This window comes from Pelobates fuscus, chromosome 4 (genome assembly GCF_036172605.1).
Source record: "Pelobates fuscus isolate aPelFus1 chromosome 4, aPelFus1.pri, whole genome shotgun sequence".
NCBI lineage: Eukaryota > Metazoa > Chordata > Amphibia > Anura > Pelobatidae > Pelobates > Pelobates fuscus.
This window is the reverse complement of record NC_086320.1, coordinates 80,292,060-80,314,275: the sequence shown is the minus strand read 5'-3', so window position 1 is coordinate 80,314,275 and position 22,216 is coordinate 80,292,060. Positions and strand designations below refer to the sequence as shown.

At 34.7% G+C, this 22,216-nt stretch overlaps 1 protein-coding gene across 1 annotated transcript in view; it reads right to left on the bottom strand.

Annotated features, from left to right (window-relative positions):
• Positions 1 to 8,006: 8,006 nt before the first annotated feature.
• EYA1 (EYA transcriptional coactivator and phosphatase 1) overlaps positions 8,007 to 22,216 on the bottom strand; it is a 113,028-nt gene continuing 98,818 nt past the window's right edge. Inside the window, exons 12-17 of the mRNA XM_063451333.1 lie at positions 19,155 to 19,213; positions 15,337 to 15,497; positions 12,666 to 12,780; positions 11,193 to 11,314; positions 9,654 to 9,754; positions 8,007 to 9,040 (exon numbers count right to left, since the gene is read on the bottom strand). Of these exons, the coding sequence (XP_063307403.1) occupies positions 8,960 to 9,040; positions 9,654 to 9,754; positions 11,193 to 11,314; positions 12,666 to 12,780; positions 15,337 to 15,497; positions 19,155 to 19,213 (639 nt within the window). The 3' untranslated portion in view covers positions 8,007 to 8,959. The remainder of the gene's footprint in view (positions 9,041 to 9,653; positions 9,755 to 11,192; positions 11,315 to 12,665; positions 12,781 to 15,336; positions 15,498 to 19,154; positions 19,214 to 22,216) is intronic.

Sequence of the window (22,216 nt, the reverse complement as noted above, 5' to 3'; positions counted from 1 at the left end):
AACTTACCCGCTATGTATACGATGCAGACTTTTATGTGCGCAACATTCAATGGACAGACTCTCTAACGCTGCTGAAGTCATAATGTCATGTAATTAATTACACTATTATTATATATATTATTATTTGTGTACCAATTATATAATTTTTTTTTCAGTTTGGCGTTTCTTGAGGCAAACCACAGTTGGTTGCAGCAAGTTATTGCAAAAGCACTTTCTTTCTGTAGCACATAAGATTTTTTTGCACTTACTGTACACCATTTGTATAATTAGCACTTTAGACTTTTGAGCACATAGCGCTTTATATGAGTAAATGCACTACAAGTCAGTGTCTATTTTTCACGTTATTTACGTTATTTTATTGACTTTTTCCCCCAACATGAAATTTTTTCCAAAAAAAACGTTATAATTTCAGCCCACTTATAAGAGATATCCAGTTAGTATTCAGGTAAGTTGAATATACGTTTACAGAAACAGCATCAATATCAGCAGTAGAAAACACTGTTTTTTTAAGAAGGTAGGTTTAGACATAAAAACATAAATACCTGGCTCCCTAGTGTATCCCTCTCGGGTGAGTGATATGACTGAAGGTGGTAGCTCATTGAGAGTGGTACTGAACCCCTGCCGGGATTTATCTCTCCTTTAATGTCTCACTTGTAGGCGATAGATGTGTTATAGTGCGTAGGAGGTGGATGGGGGAATTAGAGTTTTTTTAAGAGTACACGCTTAAACAGTGTAACAGCCTATGAGTAATGGCTCTGTTATAGGCAGAGAGTAATATTTAAGTTGCATTATTTCATATTAAAACAAAAGTTAAGACATTAAAAATAAGCAATTAGAAATTAAGTAAACATATGTAAGTAACATCTGTGCGGTTATATAAGAAAGGAACTGCGGTGTTAAGACTTGGAGGTCCTCCAGACGATATGAGGGTCTTGTCACGGCCCTTCAAGTTTTTCCTAGTAGAGGTACCATGTGTTGAGCTGCTCGTGGTGTAAATTCCACAGTCGCGGATGGGTCTAGTCAGGACAGGTTGCATACTCGCGAGGCATTGTTCTGGTATTGAAATGTGAGCAGTTTCGGTGTCCCCCAGCAGTATGGTACTCCTTTTATGCGGAGCTGTTGCAATAGTGGTCGCAGGGCCCTGCGCCATTCAATGATACCTCTGGTGAGGTCTGGGAATAGTGTTAGCATTGATCCCTCAAATTGTTGGGGAGTTTTCCCTCTGGCGGCCTCCATCAGAAGGGCCTTATTGTGTAGCGATTGGAAGCAGACTACGACGTCTGCCTGAGCGGTCATCGGTGCCGTCCTCGGCTTCGGCAGTCTGAACAGACCACCCAGTCTTACTGCTTTGGCCTGTTTAGGTTGTAACAGTTTGTGGAACAGGCATCGAACAAAGTGAGGCAGGTCTTTTAGGCCTACAGAATCTGGGAGACTGCGTATCTTTAGGTTGGAAGTTAGCGCTGCATAGAGGCCATTAAATGAATTGATAAATCTGCAGCTAAATGATTGCACTCATTTTTTCTAGGCTGCAGACTACTCCAGGCAGACCCTCCTGTCTCCTTGCCTATCCCCAGCTTATTTTCAATAATAAAGATAGGAGCCACACTCAATCCCAGCAGCCACACTGGACCAGGACCAGCAATCCCACAATCCCAGGGTGCTCAAGCCACAGGCAGTTTTAATAGAACAGACAAGAGCAGTAACGTTTTGGCCTGCTAATAGGTCTTTGTCAAGCTCAGTTTATAGTGACTGGTGCTGGGCTTTGCTAACTGCCCAGCACTGATCTCAGTGTAACTATTTGGGAAGTGGGATTATGAAAATGGTCAGTAGATGGCGGTCACCGACCACTATCTACTGTATTAAATAATAAAACCCATTTTCTAATATCAGAATTTATATTAGCAGTGGGTCACCTTAGGGTTAGTAGTAGATGTTGGGTTTATTGCAGGGTTAGCTTTAGGGGTAAGAGAAGGCTAGGGTTAGGGTTAGCTGTTCAGCTGGGGTTAGTGTAGGGTTAGGGTTGGGTAAGGGTTAATTCTGCTTTAGGGTTAGGAATAGTGTAAGGTTAAGATTAACGGTAAGATTGTAGTAGGCATACAGTTAGAGTTAGTGTAAGCATTGGGTAATGGATGGTATAGAATCAGTAAGGGGGTTGGTTTAGGGTTAGTGTTAGCTATCAAAAGTATATTTAGATCTCAGACATATTAGGCATTTAACAACCAGGACAGATAAATTTATCTATTTTGAGTTCTTTTTAATTGGTTGCACTTAAAGTGTAAAAACTATAAGCTAAAATTTGATTTTTAGTTTTTTTTAATCAAATTTTGTTCCCATTTTTAACATTTTATTCCCATGTAATGTGTTAGGTAAACATATTGGATATTAAATGAAAGCCCCTTCTGTCCGCTAAAAAACTATATATAATTGTATGGGGGCACTTGAAGCTAAACTCTTAACTTATGTTGGAACAAACCCGTAGCTCAAGTTCAAGGTTCTGTTTTGGCTCAGAACGTGGACCTCCATGGGTTAAGAAGATCAATAATATTTTATTGGTGCCATCTCTTGACAGTTCAATTAGACACTTTGTCAAGTCAAAAAGATAGCAGCATGTAATTATTATTGAACACCTTAAGAAGAAATGCTGGATGACCTTTTTTTGTTTGTATTGCGTGTGATTGTATTGCAATCTGTCTGTTTGGCAGGTCCGTAGTAACTGCATGCTGAATTAAGAAAAACAACAGCAAACAGGCTAGGACATTTTCGCTTTACAATGTAACCAATGTATCATCAGTGTAGTCACTCAGAAAAGACAGAGTACAACAAATCTGATTGTACAATTTATAAAACAAAATAAAAAGGATTATTTCATCATTGGTATTCTTCCAAATTTATTTAAAATCAGTCACTCTCTTCCAAATTTCTAGATTTTCTTTTCTTACATATGCTTCCAAAAACATTATACAAATAACATTATTAATTACATAAAGCACATGTAAAAATAAAATTAACCACAATTTAATTATTATTTCACAAATTAAATGTATTAAGTTAACACAAAATTGAATAAAGAAAGAAAGGAAACTGTACATATTTGTGGATAAAGCATGCTGTTTTTGTACAATATGGCCAAAATTGATTTTTTTTTTTAAATGCATAAGGACTTATGTGGCATAAGGCATATGCCAAGTGTGCGCAGTTAGGTACACCCTCATGCTGTGCTAATTGCTCCTTTTTGTCCCCCATAAAGGTGCGTAGCCTACTTTGGGGTAATTTTTGTTTTATTGAAGTTAAAAACCATAAAAACTATTCAAAAATCCAGTTGTTCTTATACTGAAACTGTGGTATTTTGTCTTCCACTTATTTAAGTTTTTTACCGTAGAATGTCTTTTAATTAACAAATAGATTGTCCTTTTAAGCTTGCTTATATGTTATAAAACTTGTATGTCTTTTATGATTTTATAACTGTGTTCAATGATTGTTCATATTTTACATAAAAAAAAAATGTTAAAACATTCTTGAAATATGATGTTCATATCTTTTAAGAGGAATATAGACACAAACAAAAACTGCTTTATAGTCATGGTAGCTTAGAGATGTACCAAAACCACAAAAAAAGAGCCTTGTTCACTAAATATGAATTGATGTAGAATTCCCCAAAAAAATGAATAACAAATTCCAAGATTGATTAGGAAATAATTCCATCTTAGGTATTTCAGCCCAGTTTATTTGATTTGTTTAATGCATCAGAATGTGTTTGTCAGTGAATAAAATGTTCAGTTAGAGCTATGTGTTTTATTTATATATGGGTCACTTATTATGTTTATATATGGGTCACTTGTTATACAAGTAAGCCTCTCACCACAATAAAACAGAGGAGATATATTGTTCAATTGCTGTGAGTTCAAAAGGGATAAGAGTGAATGTTAAAATGAAAAGCAAAATATGAATGAATAAGGTTTACATTTTTCCTTGCAAAGGCTAACAAAAAACCAAGACAACACAAGAAGAAGCAAACAAAATATCTGCATATTGCATTTGTACTTCATATATTAAAATATAAAGGATACATTTCATATGACTATAACAGAGGTAAACAGATAAAGACATGGAACCTGTAATGGTTATAAATAAGAACCTAGAATTAGGCGATCCATAAATCTTGTATCTCTTGGGGAATGGATTAAGAACTGCTGGTTTACGACTAAATATTTGGTTAACTAATTGTTCAAATTTTCTTATGTGATTAAGGGTATATTGAGTTTTACTGTATATGTATAGGAACACGCACAGTCCACAGATGTGTATAGTATTTTTTCAAGAATACGATGATCACAAAAGATTAGTGTTAGCAGATTCCAGAAGCAATCATCCTACGAGCAAACTGTGGATGATGTACATCTTCCCTGGCTCTTGTCAAACCATCAGATTGCCAAATACATCTGTCTAGCTCTTCTATAAACACTCATCAACCACAGCCTGATAGACATTGCAAAATCACCAACAGTCAACAGTTCTGATATTTAAATTTAAGCAGCATTGGTTTGAATGCATTTTGTCCCTATCATGGCTTTCAAATACAGCTCAAAACTGCACAACGCAAACCCCTGCCCAGAACAGCACTTTTTTTTTAATGGAACGGAGGTGGCTGATTCTTAACTAGATGTTAGCAAATTACTATGAGTTGAAAAGGAACCATGTTGTAAAAGTTAAATCAAAAGAATTCAGAATTTAGACGAATTTGGGCCAATCAGGTGTTCGAATAAACGTTGAAATGCCAAACATGTCTGGAGAGGGGAGGGAGTCAATAATCTGAATTCCTCGCATAGTGCCAAAAAAGAGATGATTGATGGGGAGTAAAGATGAATGATGACAAGGAGAGAGTCACTAAATGTTGATCTTATCTACAAGTCAAGTGAGAAGTGAATAATAGAGGCTAGAACAGCAGAAGCCGTAAAACACAAAATCTATATTTACGTAGTATATAGTTAATAAAAAACATACTATATAAATATACCTTTTTATTCCTCCTCCTTTGTTTCCCTCTATTTATTACTTTTTCTCAATGGAGCTGTGATCAAAATGGTGAAAATATGTTCCTATCAGAGTACTGCATATATATACAAAATATTAATGCATATATTTTGCAGCATAGTGACTGGCCCAATTCTTGCCTTTTTGGTGGGCTTGGTTGATACGAACCGAACAGGTACTCGCCCGAACTTTGGTTGTTTAGAAAACAATATTTTTTCAGAAGAAAATCGCTTCAGCTGAAACAAGATTTAATTCATAAGTCTATTAGAATGGATAAGTCATATTTATACTGCACAACCGACTTGGTTGGATTATAAAGAAAGGACTTCATTATTATAACTTCTCCAGCAGAGTCTTTATAACGAGAACAATTTTTTTTGAAGATTTGATCACTCTGGAAAGGTTAGTGGAGGTGAGTGGAGGCTTGTTTTCACATTGTTAAATTATTTTGTGTTGATAAAGAGAGATTTAACATTATGACATCTCTAGTGAGGGGTGGGCTTAAAAGGGCTGGCATGCTTCACCTGTAGCCTTTCTAGAACCATTATAGCTACAAACAAACTAGTGGTTATGGTGCCTGGAGTATTCCTTCAAGTAAATAAAAACTATTTAATGAAGACACAATCAAATAGTACAATCCTCTGTAAAAAAAAAACCCATAGGACTAATGTTAAGAGATATTGTTGTAAAGACTGAAAAAGTAAAATTATGTACACATTTAAATCACATTGTATCATTTTTGGGATGGCATGTTCTTACTTTACTGCAGTTGTGGTTAGAAAATCCATGTTGTAATTGTTTATGGAAAAAAATAAAAAATATAGGTGTTATTTAATGTCTGAGGGTTTGAGAAATGTGTTTGTAAACTAGAGAAACGGAAAATGCCTACTATGAAAGCAGGTTTAAAGATACACATTTTTGGTACAGAAAAGGACATTTTGTAATATATAGAAATGCATATGCAAATATTCCAATAACAAATGTTTGATATATGGTCGTCTGAGTTGTGTTGGTTACGGGGAAACAATTTTTCATTGCACGGTTCACTTCCTGTTGTAACTGATAATAGCCAACTAACTGCTGAGAGCCGAGTCTTTTCTGGAATCTAAGCAAGATTTCACACGCTGGCTATTGAAACAACACGTACATTGCAAAATGTATACAATATAACTATTAAACACCGAGATAAACGCATTCTCTATCCTTCATGTATTTGTTGCATCACACAATTTATTGTCACAAGAAAAATTAAATTGTTGATATAAGAATAATCTTCTTTTTGACCTCAGCTTTATTTTGATGAAAGTATCCCACCTTTATAATATATCCATACCTATGACCTCTCGAGATTTACCCTGGAAGCTCTGGTTTTACAGAGTCACCTATTTACCTATAATCTCCATGTTTTGATGAACAGAGTTTAGTTTTGGCTCTTCTCAAACCCACCCAATGTGAAGGTTGGCAGAGATATCTGTGTCACCATTACACCAATGTTCCAAGATATAAATATACTTTCAGTATTATTTTTTGTTTGCATGTTACAACACGTAAATGAACACTATAGGTTAAAAACGATCAACTACTTGAAGCAACTGTGTTTAATTTGTATTTTAGTTGCATAATAAAGTGAATCTAAATTGAGATGTATTGTGCAAGGATACAAATAACTGAAAATGTTGACATGGAAATATTGTGTATATTCAATTATCAATTCAATAACCATAACTATTTAGTTCCAAGTAAGATGCCTTGAAAATGTATTACTTCCAGAACATGGCATCAACAAGGTACTGAGAACATTCCTTAGAAATTTTGGTGCACAGTGCTTCTACCAGTCTTCAAGTATCCCCTAATAGTCCAGGATTTAGGGATTACCTTGTTGTGTTTAAAGTGTTTTTTTTTTTCTCAAAACACCCTGGACACAACTGGCTAATTCCTAAATCCTGGACTGTTAGGGGTACTTTGATTGGGTTGAGAACCACTGTTCTAGAGCATCAATTGATTTCTGCTCTTTTTCGCTACACATTTATGGTGAGAATGTTATGTTTTTGAAATTCAAATTGAGCACTATTAAATTGAGTTCTCAGGACCATGCATATTGTTGTAAAGATTTTAAGTCACCGATTTTAGAACCATCTTTAGGTGATGCATGTTTTGTGGCAAGGTCTTCCAGGCTTTTTCTCCAGGAAGTATTCATTTTAAGATGGCTAGACCATAGCTATTAAGGAATATACATAGTTATCAATGTTTAACATTCAAATAATGCTTACTAGGTATTAAGAGGCTCAATGTTCCGAGAAAATCTTCCCCTCACTGTTAACCCACCACCACTAAGCCTTACCATTAAAACAAGACAGATCGTGAATCTATTATCAAAATGTTGCAGCAGAAATCGAGATTCGTTAGACCAGGTAAAGTTGTCTTATCTTCAGATGTTCAACGTTGGTGATCATGTCTAACTAACTGATCTTGGCTGACACAAGTTGATATTAGCATGATATTTTGATGCCATATCTAATTTCCTTCCCAGTTCAGTGATTTGCACAAACAGAGATGCCTTTCTGTAAAATTGGGTTATTTGTGGCTTTCTCTCATCTTGGACAAGCATGACCATTCTCCTCTGACCTCTCTTATTAAGAAGGTGTTGTCTTCCCACAGAATTGTTGTTCCCTGGATGCAATTTGTTTATTACACCATTTGCTCTCAACTCATTAAACAGTATACTTTCTCAGATGCTGCAGCCACAACATACGGCACAATCATTCAAACATATAATGGCCAAAGGGGCTTAAGTCACACCATTTCCCCATTCCAAATTTTTTTTTCAACTGTTAAAACTTACTCACAACTTTTGATACATTGATACAAGGCTAAGCTGACCCTGTCAGGAATCAAACCTATAGTTTGAACGGATACTTTTTTTCACCGACACACATATCTATAGTTTTTATAAAATACTCATGAAAAAGGGGGGGCTTGCATTTGAGCTTTAGTTTCCACTGAATTAGCACACAGGTGAATTTTTTTCTTTACATGTTTATGTGGAAAATGCCAAAATTAATAAAATAGTATTGACACTTGTCATACATGCTTTTGGTCTTAACAAATTGAACTACATTAAAAAAAATATCTACATATTTATATCTAACACTTTGTTAAGGCACTGCACAATTGTTTGTACACACGCTGCCCTGCAAGTTTTACCTACCAAGACATTGCAATCTTATTAACATTTACCTAAACAATATGTAAAAGAATCCATTATTACAAATTTACACAAAAACTCTTCCTGTACATGATTGTCTCAGTGATGTACATATTAGTTTAAATTACAGTATACATACTTTAGAATATTTTGCAATTAACAGCTGAGTCCCAAAGTAAAACTTCTGTTAGTAGCTTGATCGCATTTACATGTACATGCTAATGTCTCGTAGCTGTACATCGAATCTGCATGTCTTTACCAAGTCTATTCATAAATAAAATGCAGTGAGTACTATGGATCCAAGAAGGTAATTAGTAAACTTTTTTAATCTTTTTTTTTTTTTCTGGAGACGAAGTGTCAATTTAGAACATAGGTGATCATCCACATTGGAACTTACACATTCCATCTCCAGTGATCTCTGTATATGGTCTTCTGTTGGCTTCTAAAGCAATGGTAAGTCCACTTATTCTTCACAGACACGAACCTTCAATCTGTCATGTACAACTGTATTGCGTGTTTACAAGACGGTAACATTTCTGTGGATGGTCTTCACGCATCCTACAAAGCTTACGTCCTCAGCAGTACAGTAACAAATGTTAGGAGTTTCCATTGGTGATTTCCCGATATTGTCTTGATGTGGCCGAGTGGTGCAGAATCATAAGGACAACTTGTATAATTGCACTGGTAGCAGAATCATGTTGTTGTGTTTTTGTTTTGTTTTTGCTATAAGTATTCAAGTTCCAATGCATGATGAAGGGCCATTAAATCGGAGTGGCTTGTAATTCTCCAGAATGGCATTGAATGCTGCATGGATGGAAACACATTTAATTATTCTTTAAATGGCAGTCCAGAAACCAGAATGAAATAAACATTAAGGTTATACATACAATAGTAGGTCTTCTAGAAGGTATCATAGACTATTAACACCTTCATACAGGATAAATACTATAACCAGACCATTTAGGAATAAAACTAAACAACAGTCTATTGATCTATCAAAAACAGTAGCTAACAAGCTATTAGAACACTAATATTTTGAGGAATACTGGTGGGACCTATTCAATAAATCTATATGTGAAGCCCATAGTATAAATATCTGCTTCAATTTGATACATTTGGATCCACAACACTGCTGTCTCCAACGACTATGTTCTCTTTTATACTTCTTACTTCTTACTTTCCTTTTCCCATCATAAAATATTTTAACAGCTCTACAACATCCTACAGCTTACAATATAACACTGACCAATGAGGTAAGGGTGAGTGTTCTAAAATGCAGTGGGGTCCAGTCCCAATCTGCAGCAGTGTGTTTATGACAAGACTGGCAGCACTTTAGCAGCAAGAAAAGACTAAAAGGTTCTGGAGAGCAATGAGAGGTTATTGCAATAAAAGATCAATCTACTGGAAATACGCATACCTTTTTGGCTCCCTGTTCTTCTTCCACACCATCGCCTATTACAACATATACAACTTTCCTGCCAAACCTCTGAATTATTCTTTCAAAACAGCTTTCTTTACCTGCACAAAAAAATGAGGCATTGTTTCATTTCCGTTAGTAATAATACACAGACCTGGTCATTTAACGACACTGCAAATGTAATGAATCAAAACGGCTATTATTCACAGATTATTTTAATGGTGTAACATATTAAGATTGCAAATACAGCATTTTGATCAGCTTCCCTTCTTCGTACTTGATTTGAAATAAATGTGAATTTCAAATGTTTTACTGTATGAATTTTTTTGATGGTCAACACAAACATAATAGCGGAACTATCAGTAGAACATCTTTTTGAAATTGTAACATAACACAGATTCCAGAGTTATGATGAAGAGAAACTGCAAGATGTGTAAACTAACAGTATATTTTTTAACTTGATAATTCCATGTATTATTTGTCTCATTGTGATTTACTTGCCCATTTTTAAAGGTACCCCATGGTGCACGGCAGCTGCTTACAGTCATACTAAAAGCTATCCCATTCATCCCAGTTCTTACACACAGTGTCATAAATTCACTGGCTGGGTATGAAATACTTTGTGAGCTGTATTCTTTTGTTGTAGGAAACTCGTAAATTGCCTGGTCTGCTGCTGTGCATTATAGGAGCCATAAAGACGGTCTTGTGTGTAAGCTTTTGGAAATTACATCATACTATTGACAACCCAGGAGAAATATCTCCGAGATATTTTATTAACCATAACTTTAACTTTCTAGAAAATATATATATTTTTATTTGTATTGATTGCTACAAATTTGTACATAAGGGGCATACACACATATATAGAATGCATTAATCTAAGGGTAACACATATATATAATGTATTAATTAAAGGGTCACACGTATATATAATGCATTAATTAAACGGTCACACGCATATATAATGTATTCATTAAAGGGTCACACACACACATATATATATATATAATGCATTAATTAAAGTGTCACGCATATATGAATAGCATTAATTAAAGGTTTACACGTATATGTAATGTATTAATTAAAGGGTCACACACACACATATAGAAAATGCATTAATTAAAGGGTCACACATATATATATAATGTATTAATTAAAGGGTCACAAGTATATATAATGCATTAAAGGGTTACACATTTATATAATGCATTAATAAAAGTGTCACACATATATATAATGCACTAATAAAAGTGTCACACATGTATATAATGCATTAATTAAAGGGTCACACACATATAAAATACATTAATTAAAGGGTCACACATACATATAATGTATTAATTAAAGGGTCACACATATATAATGCATTCATTAAAAGTGTGCCTACGTATCTAGATTCATTCTTCTGAGAAAATCACCAAATGGTATGTCAGGAGCAGAAATGTTCAAGCAGGCTTTAGTAAAATGTATTCATTTTATGTTGTATATCCAAAAATTTGCACTACGCAACAAAGATGCCCACAAAATAAATAAACTCACCTATTTTAGTTGCACTATAAATGTTTTCAATTGGAAATACAACCCCTAAACCATACAGCAGGACCTTCGCCAACGCTGGTATAAGCTGTGTAGTTGTCACAAGTATATTTATACAGTTCGTCCTATTAAAAAAACAAGAAAAAAATGTTATGAACATTATTTTAATAAAAGATTTCATGAACAATTTTAATCTTCTAAAAAACCTAGAGTCCAGTTTCCTCAAAAAAAAAAAAAACCTTAGAGTCCGATTTAAAAAAACCAAAAAAAAAAAAAAAACATTAGAGTCCGGAAAATGCCTCATTAAACTGTGAGGTCATTTAAACAGAGCCATCACCTTTCTGTCAATATTTTGTAAGTCAATTACTTGTTGTCAGATATTCCCTTCTATAATTGTAAAGCACTGAGGAATATGTTGGAGATATATAAATGATAAGATAATCATCATCATAATAATAATAATAATAATAATAATAAAAAATTGATATGGGGGAGCCTTGAGCTTCTCAGTCTTCAACTTCCTTTTGTTTTTTGTTTTTTTTGTTGCAAGAAATACAGTTAATTATCAAATCGGCTACCAAGAGCAGCTGTATAACTCACACATTTTTAAAGATTTTAGTACAAAGGTCAAAGTGCACTGGCAGATTTTAAGGAATAGTTAGCTCTGTGATATAGAGTGCTTTGCAATGGCTTGATTATAATGGTGCTAAGTCACGAAACATATTTAAATTGAAGGGTCCAATGATGATGCTTTCATTTAGATATAGGGATTAGGGGAGTAGGTCATTGAAAAAAAAAATCTAGATAAAATTAGTGCCAACAAGAAAGGCTATCACTGTAACGTATTGGTACGTTGTGAAACAAGGCATAGTGAATTCCTCAGTCCATTCTAGTATCTTCGTACAGCACAACGTGAATTCACCTACTATAACAGTGAAGTTGGTCTGGTAAAATTGGATCTTTTATAAATAGCCAATTGTTCTATTTGTCATATAAAACTTTAACACACTATCTGTATGCATTAGTAAAGTAATCTGTAAATCTGTAAACTGTAAATAAACCCTTTTTTTTTTTTTTGAAAATCAACACAAGCAATGAACAAGTATAATAAAATATTTGTTAGGTGATACTAAATAATTGGTGTTTCCAAGAACCTCAGCAGACTAGGAAGGCTCCCACCTGTACCAACAATGACCAAAGCATGACTCTCCATGTGTATACCTGTGTTATATACAGCAGTACAATACTATATCTCCCAACACCAGGAGGTTTGAATTAGGAATTTGAGGAAGGGTTTTGGGCCAACAAGGTTGCATTTCAGTTACTATGTCTGCAAATGGTGTTGTTTTTAAGCACTTGCAAATTTCGGTAGCATTTCCAGAAGCCAAGATCTAAGACACCTGAGAATCTGACTTTTCTGGTGTATATAAAAACTACCACAGTGAAGACTTTTAACCAGAGAAAAGAGGAAATTACCTAGAATGAATTAACGTAAGAGCTTTCAGTGCCAAAGTTAACCAAGAGTCCGTTAATGCTTCAATCTCTGCCCTTAGCTGCAACCAGGCTTCTCTCTTTGCAGGGCCCAACAAACCTAGAAATAGGTAGAACTCAGTCAGTGATAATTTGGCATATATCATTCTGCTTATTGAAACAATGTCTTTTAGGCATATTAAAAATCCATTATCAAAATGACTAAACTTTTTTGGTAATAATTATACCAATTTCCAGTCATTGCTAAGGTAGAAAATTGTACACTTTATATGAAGAACGTGTTTTCTGAAGGTTATCTTAGAACAAATTACTATGTTAACTCCCAATGCTTAAAGGGACACTACAATCAACAGAGCCACTACAGTTTATTGCAGTGGTTATTGTGTCTATAGTATGTCCCTGCATTGTTAGCACTGTAAATACTGCCTTTTTAGAACAAAGGCACTGTTCACATTGGTGCCTAGGAACACCTCTAGTGGCAGTCACTCAGACATCCACCAGAGGTGCTTCCTATCTCAGTGCTGATGTTCAGCGTCTCCACGCTCTGCATGTAGATACTGAACACCTTCCTTAGAGACACGCTGATATAATACATCTCTTTGAGAAGTTGCTGATTGGTGAAGCGTAGCATTTTGCCACGTAGGGTCAGCCAGGGCAAGACCAGCGTGGCTTGGGAGAAAAGGTTTTAAATCTTTGATCTCTATGGAGAGAATGACCAGGGACCTAAACAGCGATGTCTGCCCTATAGTGTCAGAAATGTTTGTATTCCTGACACTACAGTGTTCCTTTAAGCCTTCTTCTCTCTTTTTTTTTCACAACTTACTATAAGTAACATGACTGCTCAACTCTGTAATTAATAAACTTTAGTAGCCTGGAAGGCAATTTAGGCTCCAGCAGTGCAACCAGGAAGACATACCCATAAAAACAGTTAAAGTGAAATGTTGAAAATAGTCTTAATTACAAATACCTCGTTATGGATTTATTTGCTAAACAATGAATTCTGATGGTATTAGAAAATGAAGATGCAAGACTAAAATAACGGCATCGAAAAACAAATGTACCAATTTTATTACAACTTGGCTTTTGTTGCCTAAACTTTGTAATCTGATTTTCACATGTGTGAACCCTACATATTTATGTTTTCCAAAACACCCAGATTAAAACTAATCTATTGAAACCATTTTATAAAATTATACTTGCAGTTTACATTAGCCTTACATTGTGTAACAGATCATGTTCAATAGTTTATTATTGAATGATATTATATTAATAGGTAATATCACAAGGAATTATGTGACTTCGATGTTGCATGCAATAATTAAAAAGCCCCCCTACAATGAGAGGTGGCAGTATACAGGTTAAATTTGCACTTAATGCTGCAACATAGTTTTGTATCTGCATGCAGAGTGAAACTGGGAAAAATATAAAAGGGGAAATGACACACAGCAACTTAAGGGACACTTGTCACATAAATGGACACTACAGTCACCAGAACTACTACAGCTTAATGTAGTTGTTCTGGTGAGTGTAGTCATTCCCTGCAGGCTTTTTGCAGTAAACACTGTATTTTCAGAGAAAAGGCAGTTTTTATATTAAAGCACAGGGACACCACCAGTGGTCACTCCTCAGGTGGCTACTAGAGGTGTTTCCTGGGTCAGTGCTGCACACTGTGCATGGGGACGCTGAACTTTCCGCACAGAAATGCATTGATTCCATGCTTCTCTATGAGGAGATGCCGATTAGCCAGCCAGGCATTTGGCCCCGCCTCCTTGACAAGGAATAGCATTGGATTGGCTTAGATCATCAGTTCTTAGCATGTCAGCCAAGGAGGCAGATCAGGGGCGGGGCCAGCGCCGGCACATACACTGATCAGCCACAGCACTAAAACCACCTGACAAATATCTTGTAGGTCTCACTTGTGCTGCCAAAACAGCTCTGATGCATCAAGGCATAGACTTCACAAGACTTCTGGACATGTCCTGTGATATCTTGCACCATGACATTAGCAGCAGATCCTTTAAGTCCTGCAAGTTGCGAGGTGGGGCATCCATGGATAGAATTTGTTGTTCTAGCACATCCCACAGGTGCTCAATCAGATTAAGACCTGGGGAACCTGGAGTCCAAGGTAACACCTTGAATGCAATGTTATATTCCTCAAACTATTCCTGAACAATTTTTGCAGTGTGGCATAGTACATTATCCAGCTAAAAGAGGGCATTGCCATGATGTAATGCCCTTGCCATGAAGGAGTGTACGTGCTCTGCAACAATCTCTAGATAGGATCTAGTTTCCATCACATGAAATTCAAGAACTAACTGTTTACTTGCTGCCTAATATATCTCACCACTTGACAGGTGCCATTGTAACAATATTTACTAATGTAACTCACTTCACCTGTCAGTGGTTTTATTGTTGTGGCTGATCAGTGTATTATGTAAGGGGAGTTTCAGCATTCCAAACAAGACAGTTTAGTAGAAAGCCACATCCTTCCCTACTATGGGACACTACAAAACCCTTTAAACCTCAAATAATTTTAACAGAGCAATTGATTTTATCCAGACTGTAACACTCCGGAATATGTGTAAAAAAACAAATAAATAGTACTGTGTCCGAATATGAAGCCCACGTCAGTATTGACAATGATCAATGTACTTGCCTCCAACATTGTTTTTGTAAGTATTGTAGATTTCTTTTACTCTTCTATAACGAAAAGCCAATTTTCTCATCCAGTCCACCCCTCCACGAACTCCCGTTGCCAGGCAGAGGTTAGCACTGGTTGCTGCTGCTGGGAAACCATCTGTCCCAAAGTTATAAGTGCTACATTAATGGAGAGAGAAGCCCATTAAGGATATGGTACAAAGTCACACAATGTGGCTGAATTTGTTAGTATGTAATAAGAGAACAGAAAAAAAATATTCATGGCCCTTTAAAAAAAAAAATGAAATAAAAAAAGCAGATGTCTAAGCAATGTAAGATTTATTGTAGTCACTTGACACACTTTTTATAAATGACCAAGTTCTCCCTTTTAGAATTACAAGTGCTATATCATGCCTATGATTTACTTGGATTTCATCCACTTTGTACTGCAATACTGACACAAGTCGAAGAGGGTATGGGTAGGTGAGATATGGTCTATTTAAAAAAAAATAGTCATATTTTAAACATTGGTGTTTATCCAGTAAACAGTGGATTGTTCTGAACTAGTAACTAGATTCTTTAATCCAGGCATACTTAAAACTCTGCAATTGTTTAACATTTTGAATTCAATCGTCACACAGGCCAGAGTAGTCGAGCTGAGAGGAGAGTTGATTTACAAGGTTATTCAACTAAAATGAGAATTTCAATTCAAAGTCAAAATAGCTGAAGGTGAAAAATTCTCTAAGTTAGCAGCTATGCTTTAAGTTTTATGCTATGACCCTTATTTCCTTAATATTACAGATTTTAACCCCTTAAGGACTGGACTGTTTTTGCGATGTTGTACATTTGCAACCAGGCCTCTTTTTACACTTTTGTGGTGTTTGTGTTTAGCTCTAATTTTCTGCTCTCTCATTTACTGTTCCTATACGAATTATAGATAGTTTTTTTTCAGGACAAAAAAGGCTTTCTTTACATACCATTATTTATATAATCTCATGTAATTTAATAAAAAAAAAAAATATGATGAAAAATTTAAAAAAAAAATTTTTTTTTACTTTTACTTGAAAAATCTTTTACTCATCTACAAAAGCGAATACAAAAAACTGCTAAATAGATTCAAAATTTTGTCCTGAGTTTTAAAATACCCAGTGTTGACATGCTTTTTTGCTTTTCTTTTGCAAGTTATAGGGCTATAGGTACAAGTAGGATATTGCGGTTTCAAAACATACATTTTTTCAAATTTATCAATAGTGAAATTGTAACACTATTATCTGTCAAAAATCTCTGAATAACACCACACATGTACATATTTTTTTTAAAGTAGACAACCCAGGGTATTCAACATAGGGTATGTCCAGTCTTTTTTAGTAGCCACCTAGTTGCAAACACTGGCCAAAGTTAGCGTTCATATTTGTTTGTGTGTGAAAAAAGTAAAAAACTAAATTGAACACTAAATTTGGCCAATGTTTGTGACTAAGTGGTTACTAAAAAAGACTGGACATACACCATTTGCAATACCTTGGGTTGTTTTCTTTTGCAAATGGTATGCCATCATGGGGGTAATTCTCATTCCTGGGCTACCATACGCTCTCAAAGGCAACGTAACCAACCTGGCCATTTTCAATGTAAAAATATTTGACCCATATATTTGACCCTGTAACTTTCAAAAACGCTATAAAATCTGTACATGGGGGGTACTGTTATACTCGGGAGACTTTGCTGAACACAAATATTAGTGTTTCAAAACAGGAAAATGTATCACAACAATTACATCATCAGTAAAAGTGCTGTTTGTGTGTGAAAATGCAAAAAAATTCACTTTCACTGACAATAACATCACTGTGATAGGTTTTACTGTTTTGAATCACTAATATTTGTGTTCAGTGAAGTCTCCCGAGTAAAACGGTACCCCCCATGTACAGGTTTTAGGGTGTCATAGAAAGTTACAGAGTAAAATACAGTGCTAGCAAATTAAATTCTCTGGAATTTCGGCCTGGGTTGGCAGGCAGGTCCCTCAAATTGCAATTAATAAAATTACTTAATTATGTAAAAATATTACATAAATACACACAGAGAATTTAAATATATATGCATATTTATATATTTGAAGTCTACGTGTATATTTATATAATTATTTATGTAATTTTGTATATGGACATTTGTATATTTTGTATTATTTTTATTTATTTATATATACATAGATATATATACAATTTCATTCTAAGTGTATTTTGATATAAACATATATATTTTAATATCAAAATACAGTTAGAATAAAATTTCATATAGATATGTAATTTTTTTTAAAATGTTTATTATTATTTTTTTTACATTTAATTTAATTTACTTATTATTTGTATTTTATAATAATATATATATATATATATATACAATATATAGTTATTATATATATTATATATATACGTGTGTAATTTAATTATAAGTGTGTTTTTACATTAATATATGTACATACACAAATACACTTAGCATGACATTATATATATGATATATAGACATATATTATATAAATATAATATATGTCTATATATCATATATATATATATATATATATATTAACTTTAACTTAATTTTTTTTAATGATTTTACACTAGCAGGGCGACTGCCTGTCAGCACAGACAGTCCCCCTGCAGGCAGACACATGAACACCTATTGTGACCATGTGGTCGCTCTGTTGAGCGATCACATGACCACAGGGGTCCTAATCCGCAATGGGGAGACTGTCTGGGCTGCAGGCAGTCTCCCCACACCGGGAGCAATGCAGATCGCCCCCGGGGGAACGAAGGCGATCGGGTAAGTAACTAAGACCGTTAGGACGGTTCAGGACCGTCACCGGTCGGCAACGCACAAATGCCGATGACGGTCCTGAACCGTCCTCGGTCGCTAAGGGGTTAAAGAGTTTTTATTGATAACGTCATGGTATAAAACTGTGGGCCAAATTAATGTTCACAGCCTGGTATTCAATACAACCTAGTTATGTCCCATAATTCCTTTAGCATGGACTGTAGTATTGATCTGCACAGAGAGAATCATGGAACATAGTTTTTGCATTCATGTGTTCAAAGGACACCTATAAGTACAGGGTGGGCCGAAATTCAGAGGAGGATATTATAACAGTGTCTTGGGAAATTCATCATGGATACTTTTATAGTAACAACAAGTAAAAATCGTGGAATTTTATTTTTAAAACTGAAAAAACTGTTTGACAATAGAATAATTTTAAGAAATTCACAGATTGGCGGCCCCGTTTGTCCCACCTTTAAACTCTGAATTACTTCCTGTGGAGATATCTGAACGAGTGAGTGTCTGTGAACAAACTGCGTACACTTGAGCTGCTCAAGGAGATCACCCATGTAGAAATTGGTACAATGACTACTGAATGTTTAATCCATTTTGCATTAGACACCATGATGTTACATTGTATCAGAGATATTATAGGCAACATTTCATTAAAACTTATTTTTTCAATATTTGGAGAAGCAGAACCTTGAGATGTGACTTCTCATAAACAAATTGTGCAGCAGTTATTTTTTGGTTTGTCTGAGTATTTTAATGCTGGTAGAGAAAACCAATATTTGAAGATTTGTTTTTTAAGCCCCCCAAAAATATGCTCTATATATGCTGATGTCCCAATCCAGAATTTATTGGTTGAAATGAGTGGTTTGGCAATCTTACTAGCTTTATTAAGAACATTAGTTTATTTTGGGGATGTTCACTTCTCTTCAATACTGCCAATCTTCGAAACACAATGCTCTCTTTTTAATTGGCAACTTCAATATTGTATAATAATTTCAAACTGTATCATGCAGCCAAACATACCTCAAGTCTTGCCCATTATCATCCGAAGAAACGTCATCGATATGAACTTGGTCACATTCCTGCAAGAAGACAAAACACAAGCTTTACTCAGCCTGACACTTAACCGAAATGAACAGACAATTAACATCTTGATCTCTGAATTTTATTAAAGGTCTTTTAAATCAGTAGGTGGCAGCCTTGTAAAATATCCACTTTGCCTCTTAAGTGCCCTAAAAAAATCCAGCTGTCATTACATTTTACTGACATACGGATTCTTATTTAGAGCCTATTCTTAATATTTACTAAACTGCTAAGAACAATTAGCATATGCGCTTCGTAAAAAGGTTCTTTTACTCTTTAAGGTATGTGAAAATATCGTACTGTTTAAAACTGATGCAGTCAGTACTTAGTTTAACTGAAACCAGACAGTTTAGTAATGTAACATGCTACAAAAATTAAACCTGATTCTAACCGCCAATGAAATTATGGCCTCTGATTGCTGCTGAGCCACACACTAACACAGCCCGAGGCCAAAGTTTCTGAAGAGTGTAGACAAAAATCTGTTGCTCGTTTGCCATTTATTTGAGACTTGCAAGTTTTATTTATTTTGCTTCAGTTAAAAAAGTGTGCTTAGATACAGCAAATGCCATACTGAAATTTCAAGACCAAAGTGCGCTCCCTCTCACTTTATATTTTAAATACCATGGATCCATGTTTGATTGATGACGGAATTCCTACCCTTCTACAAAAGGCATTTATTCCTAATAATTTAGAGTTAACATGACATTTTTCTAAAAAGCTAAAAGGCATTCATGCTAAATGTTAGTGTGTTGATTGGTTGAAATATATTCTTCAAATTATGTTATTTATTTACTGAACAAAAAAACAAATGTATAGAATAATATGCGTCTCAGCATCTTTGGTTGGTGAGTACACCAGATTCTGTTTTGGAATTATTGGCAATAATATCTAATGGTTATATCCTACAAGCAGAGAGCCACGGAATGTTAGTAATAATCGGGTACCAAATATTCTAGGAAATACCTAAGCAATCCTTACTAGATTTTATATTGCATCAACATTTTCCATAGCGATTTAGAGTTCTAGAAAGAGGATATTTGACAACAAGATAAGGAGGTGAAGAAGCCCTTGATCAGACAAGCTTACAATCTAGGATTGTACTTTTAAATAGCTTTGCAAAATTCAGATTTGTCAATTGTTGCAAACCCCCCCCCAAAAAAAAAAAAAACATGTTGTGTAATGTTCTTCATATCAAGTGGGGTGGGGAACATATTAGACAGTGGTAAAAAAAAACATGGTTATTGACAAAAGTACGCAAGTGGCATTAAAAAGAACATGAAACGAACATCGGAATATAATTCCTTCAGATGTTCATTGTGCAAACATTAGTCTGCCAAAAGAATTATTATTTTTTCTCTATAATGATATAGTGTTTTTTTTTCTTTAAACAAAGATGTTTTGATCTACATTATGCTGAGCTGTTAATATTAGGCAACAGTTTATTCTATTGTAAAAAAGATTCAGAAGATGTTAACACTTCTAAAATAAAATAACATTTTTATATTCATTATTGCTAAATTATAAAAAAAAAAAATCAGCCAAGCAAGGGGTATGTTTCTTATAAACCTGGCCCCTAAAGTTCCCCCCACTGGTAAACCGAGCAAACCTTCTTGTCTCTCGGAGAAATCACAGCTGTCAATGAGTCATTACTGGTCTCCGGGGGAAAATGGGCCATGATTTGAACTGAGCCTTTAGTCTAGCCGGTTAAAAGAAGGACCTAACAGCAAAATATGGTTTGAGGCCGTGCAATTTTTACTTTCACTCCTGCTCAAAGTGAGAGAATATTAATTCTGCCCTTCTTTGTCACACATTACAACAGTTGAGCCTTATTTTTAAGACTAAAATGTTTCTGTAGAAGGTATAATTTCAACATTTGTCTGATGATCAGTAATAAATTTAAAAAATATATATATTGTTTACTAATAACAAATACATTTTCAATGTTTACATTAGTTTTGTCTCTGTCAACAATAAGCTCAATTGAATCTTGAATTACAAAAAAAAAGTAAAAAACACACAGTTTAAATATTTCTTAAAAGATATTGCAACCAGATAGCATGTGTTAAAAGGTCATTCAGATATTATTTTTTTTCAGTCCCTAGATTTCAGATAGGGGGAGGGAAGTCAGAATTTGAAGAAAACTCAAACCAGCTGTTCTGTAACAGAATTAAACTGTGACCCTCAACCTCACTTTTAAAACATCTATTTTCCAGCCACCCTTCTCTCAGCAAGCACCAAGATCCAAAAAGGAAAAGACTTTGACCCTGCGACCTTTTACTCCTCTCTTGAGGTCAAATGCTTTAGATAAGGAAAATAGAAGGCCTCACATGATGGCTCTGAATGCATAATTATGTAAATAAAATAAGGTTTTGAAGTGCTTTTGTATTTTTTTTTTCTCGAGCACATGCTTGGCAGGCAAGAAACCGACTGCAAGTTCACAAGATTGACACTTACAGGCCTATTCCGTTGAGAGTAAAATAGGTTGCGTATGTCATTTTACAATGTTAAGTGTTATTTTAGTTATGTTTTCTTACTTTTTTAACTGGGCTCGAAGTCCCACTAGGTCCCATTAGCTGTACTGGAATAGTAAAGAATGACTGTGATACATCTTCTAAGATATTGAAACTTTGTTACTAAACATATCTTTGCTCAAAGTTATGTTAAAAGAAAGTGACCTTTCTTAAAATGGAGTTAGGCTCAACATCAACTCCTCGAGCCTAACTCTCCTGCTTGTTTCCAAGGTCAGCGTTAGATATTTTTAGACTCACTAATATTTTTTTGTGATAAAGAAAAAAAAAAAAGTTTATATCAAGTTTTTGAACATTCTCTTAAAATAGATTTAGGTTCCTTCAAACCCAGCACCTGACAGACATTTAGTTGACTGGGGCCATTGTGTGCAAACATATTTCTCTTGTGGATATTTTTGTTTGTTTAATATTAGTTATTATTGTATATTTTCACAAAGCACTGTGGTGTAATGAACACATCGTACAACATATAGT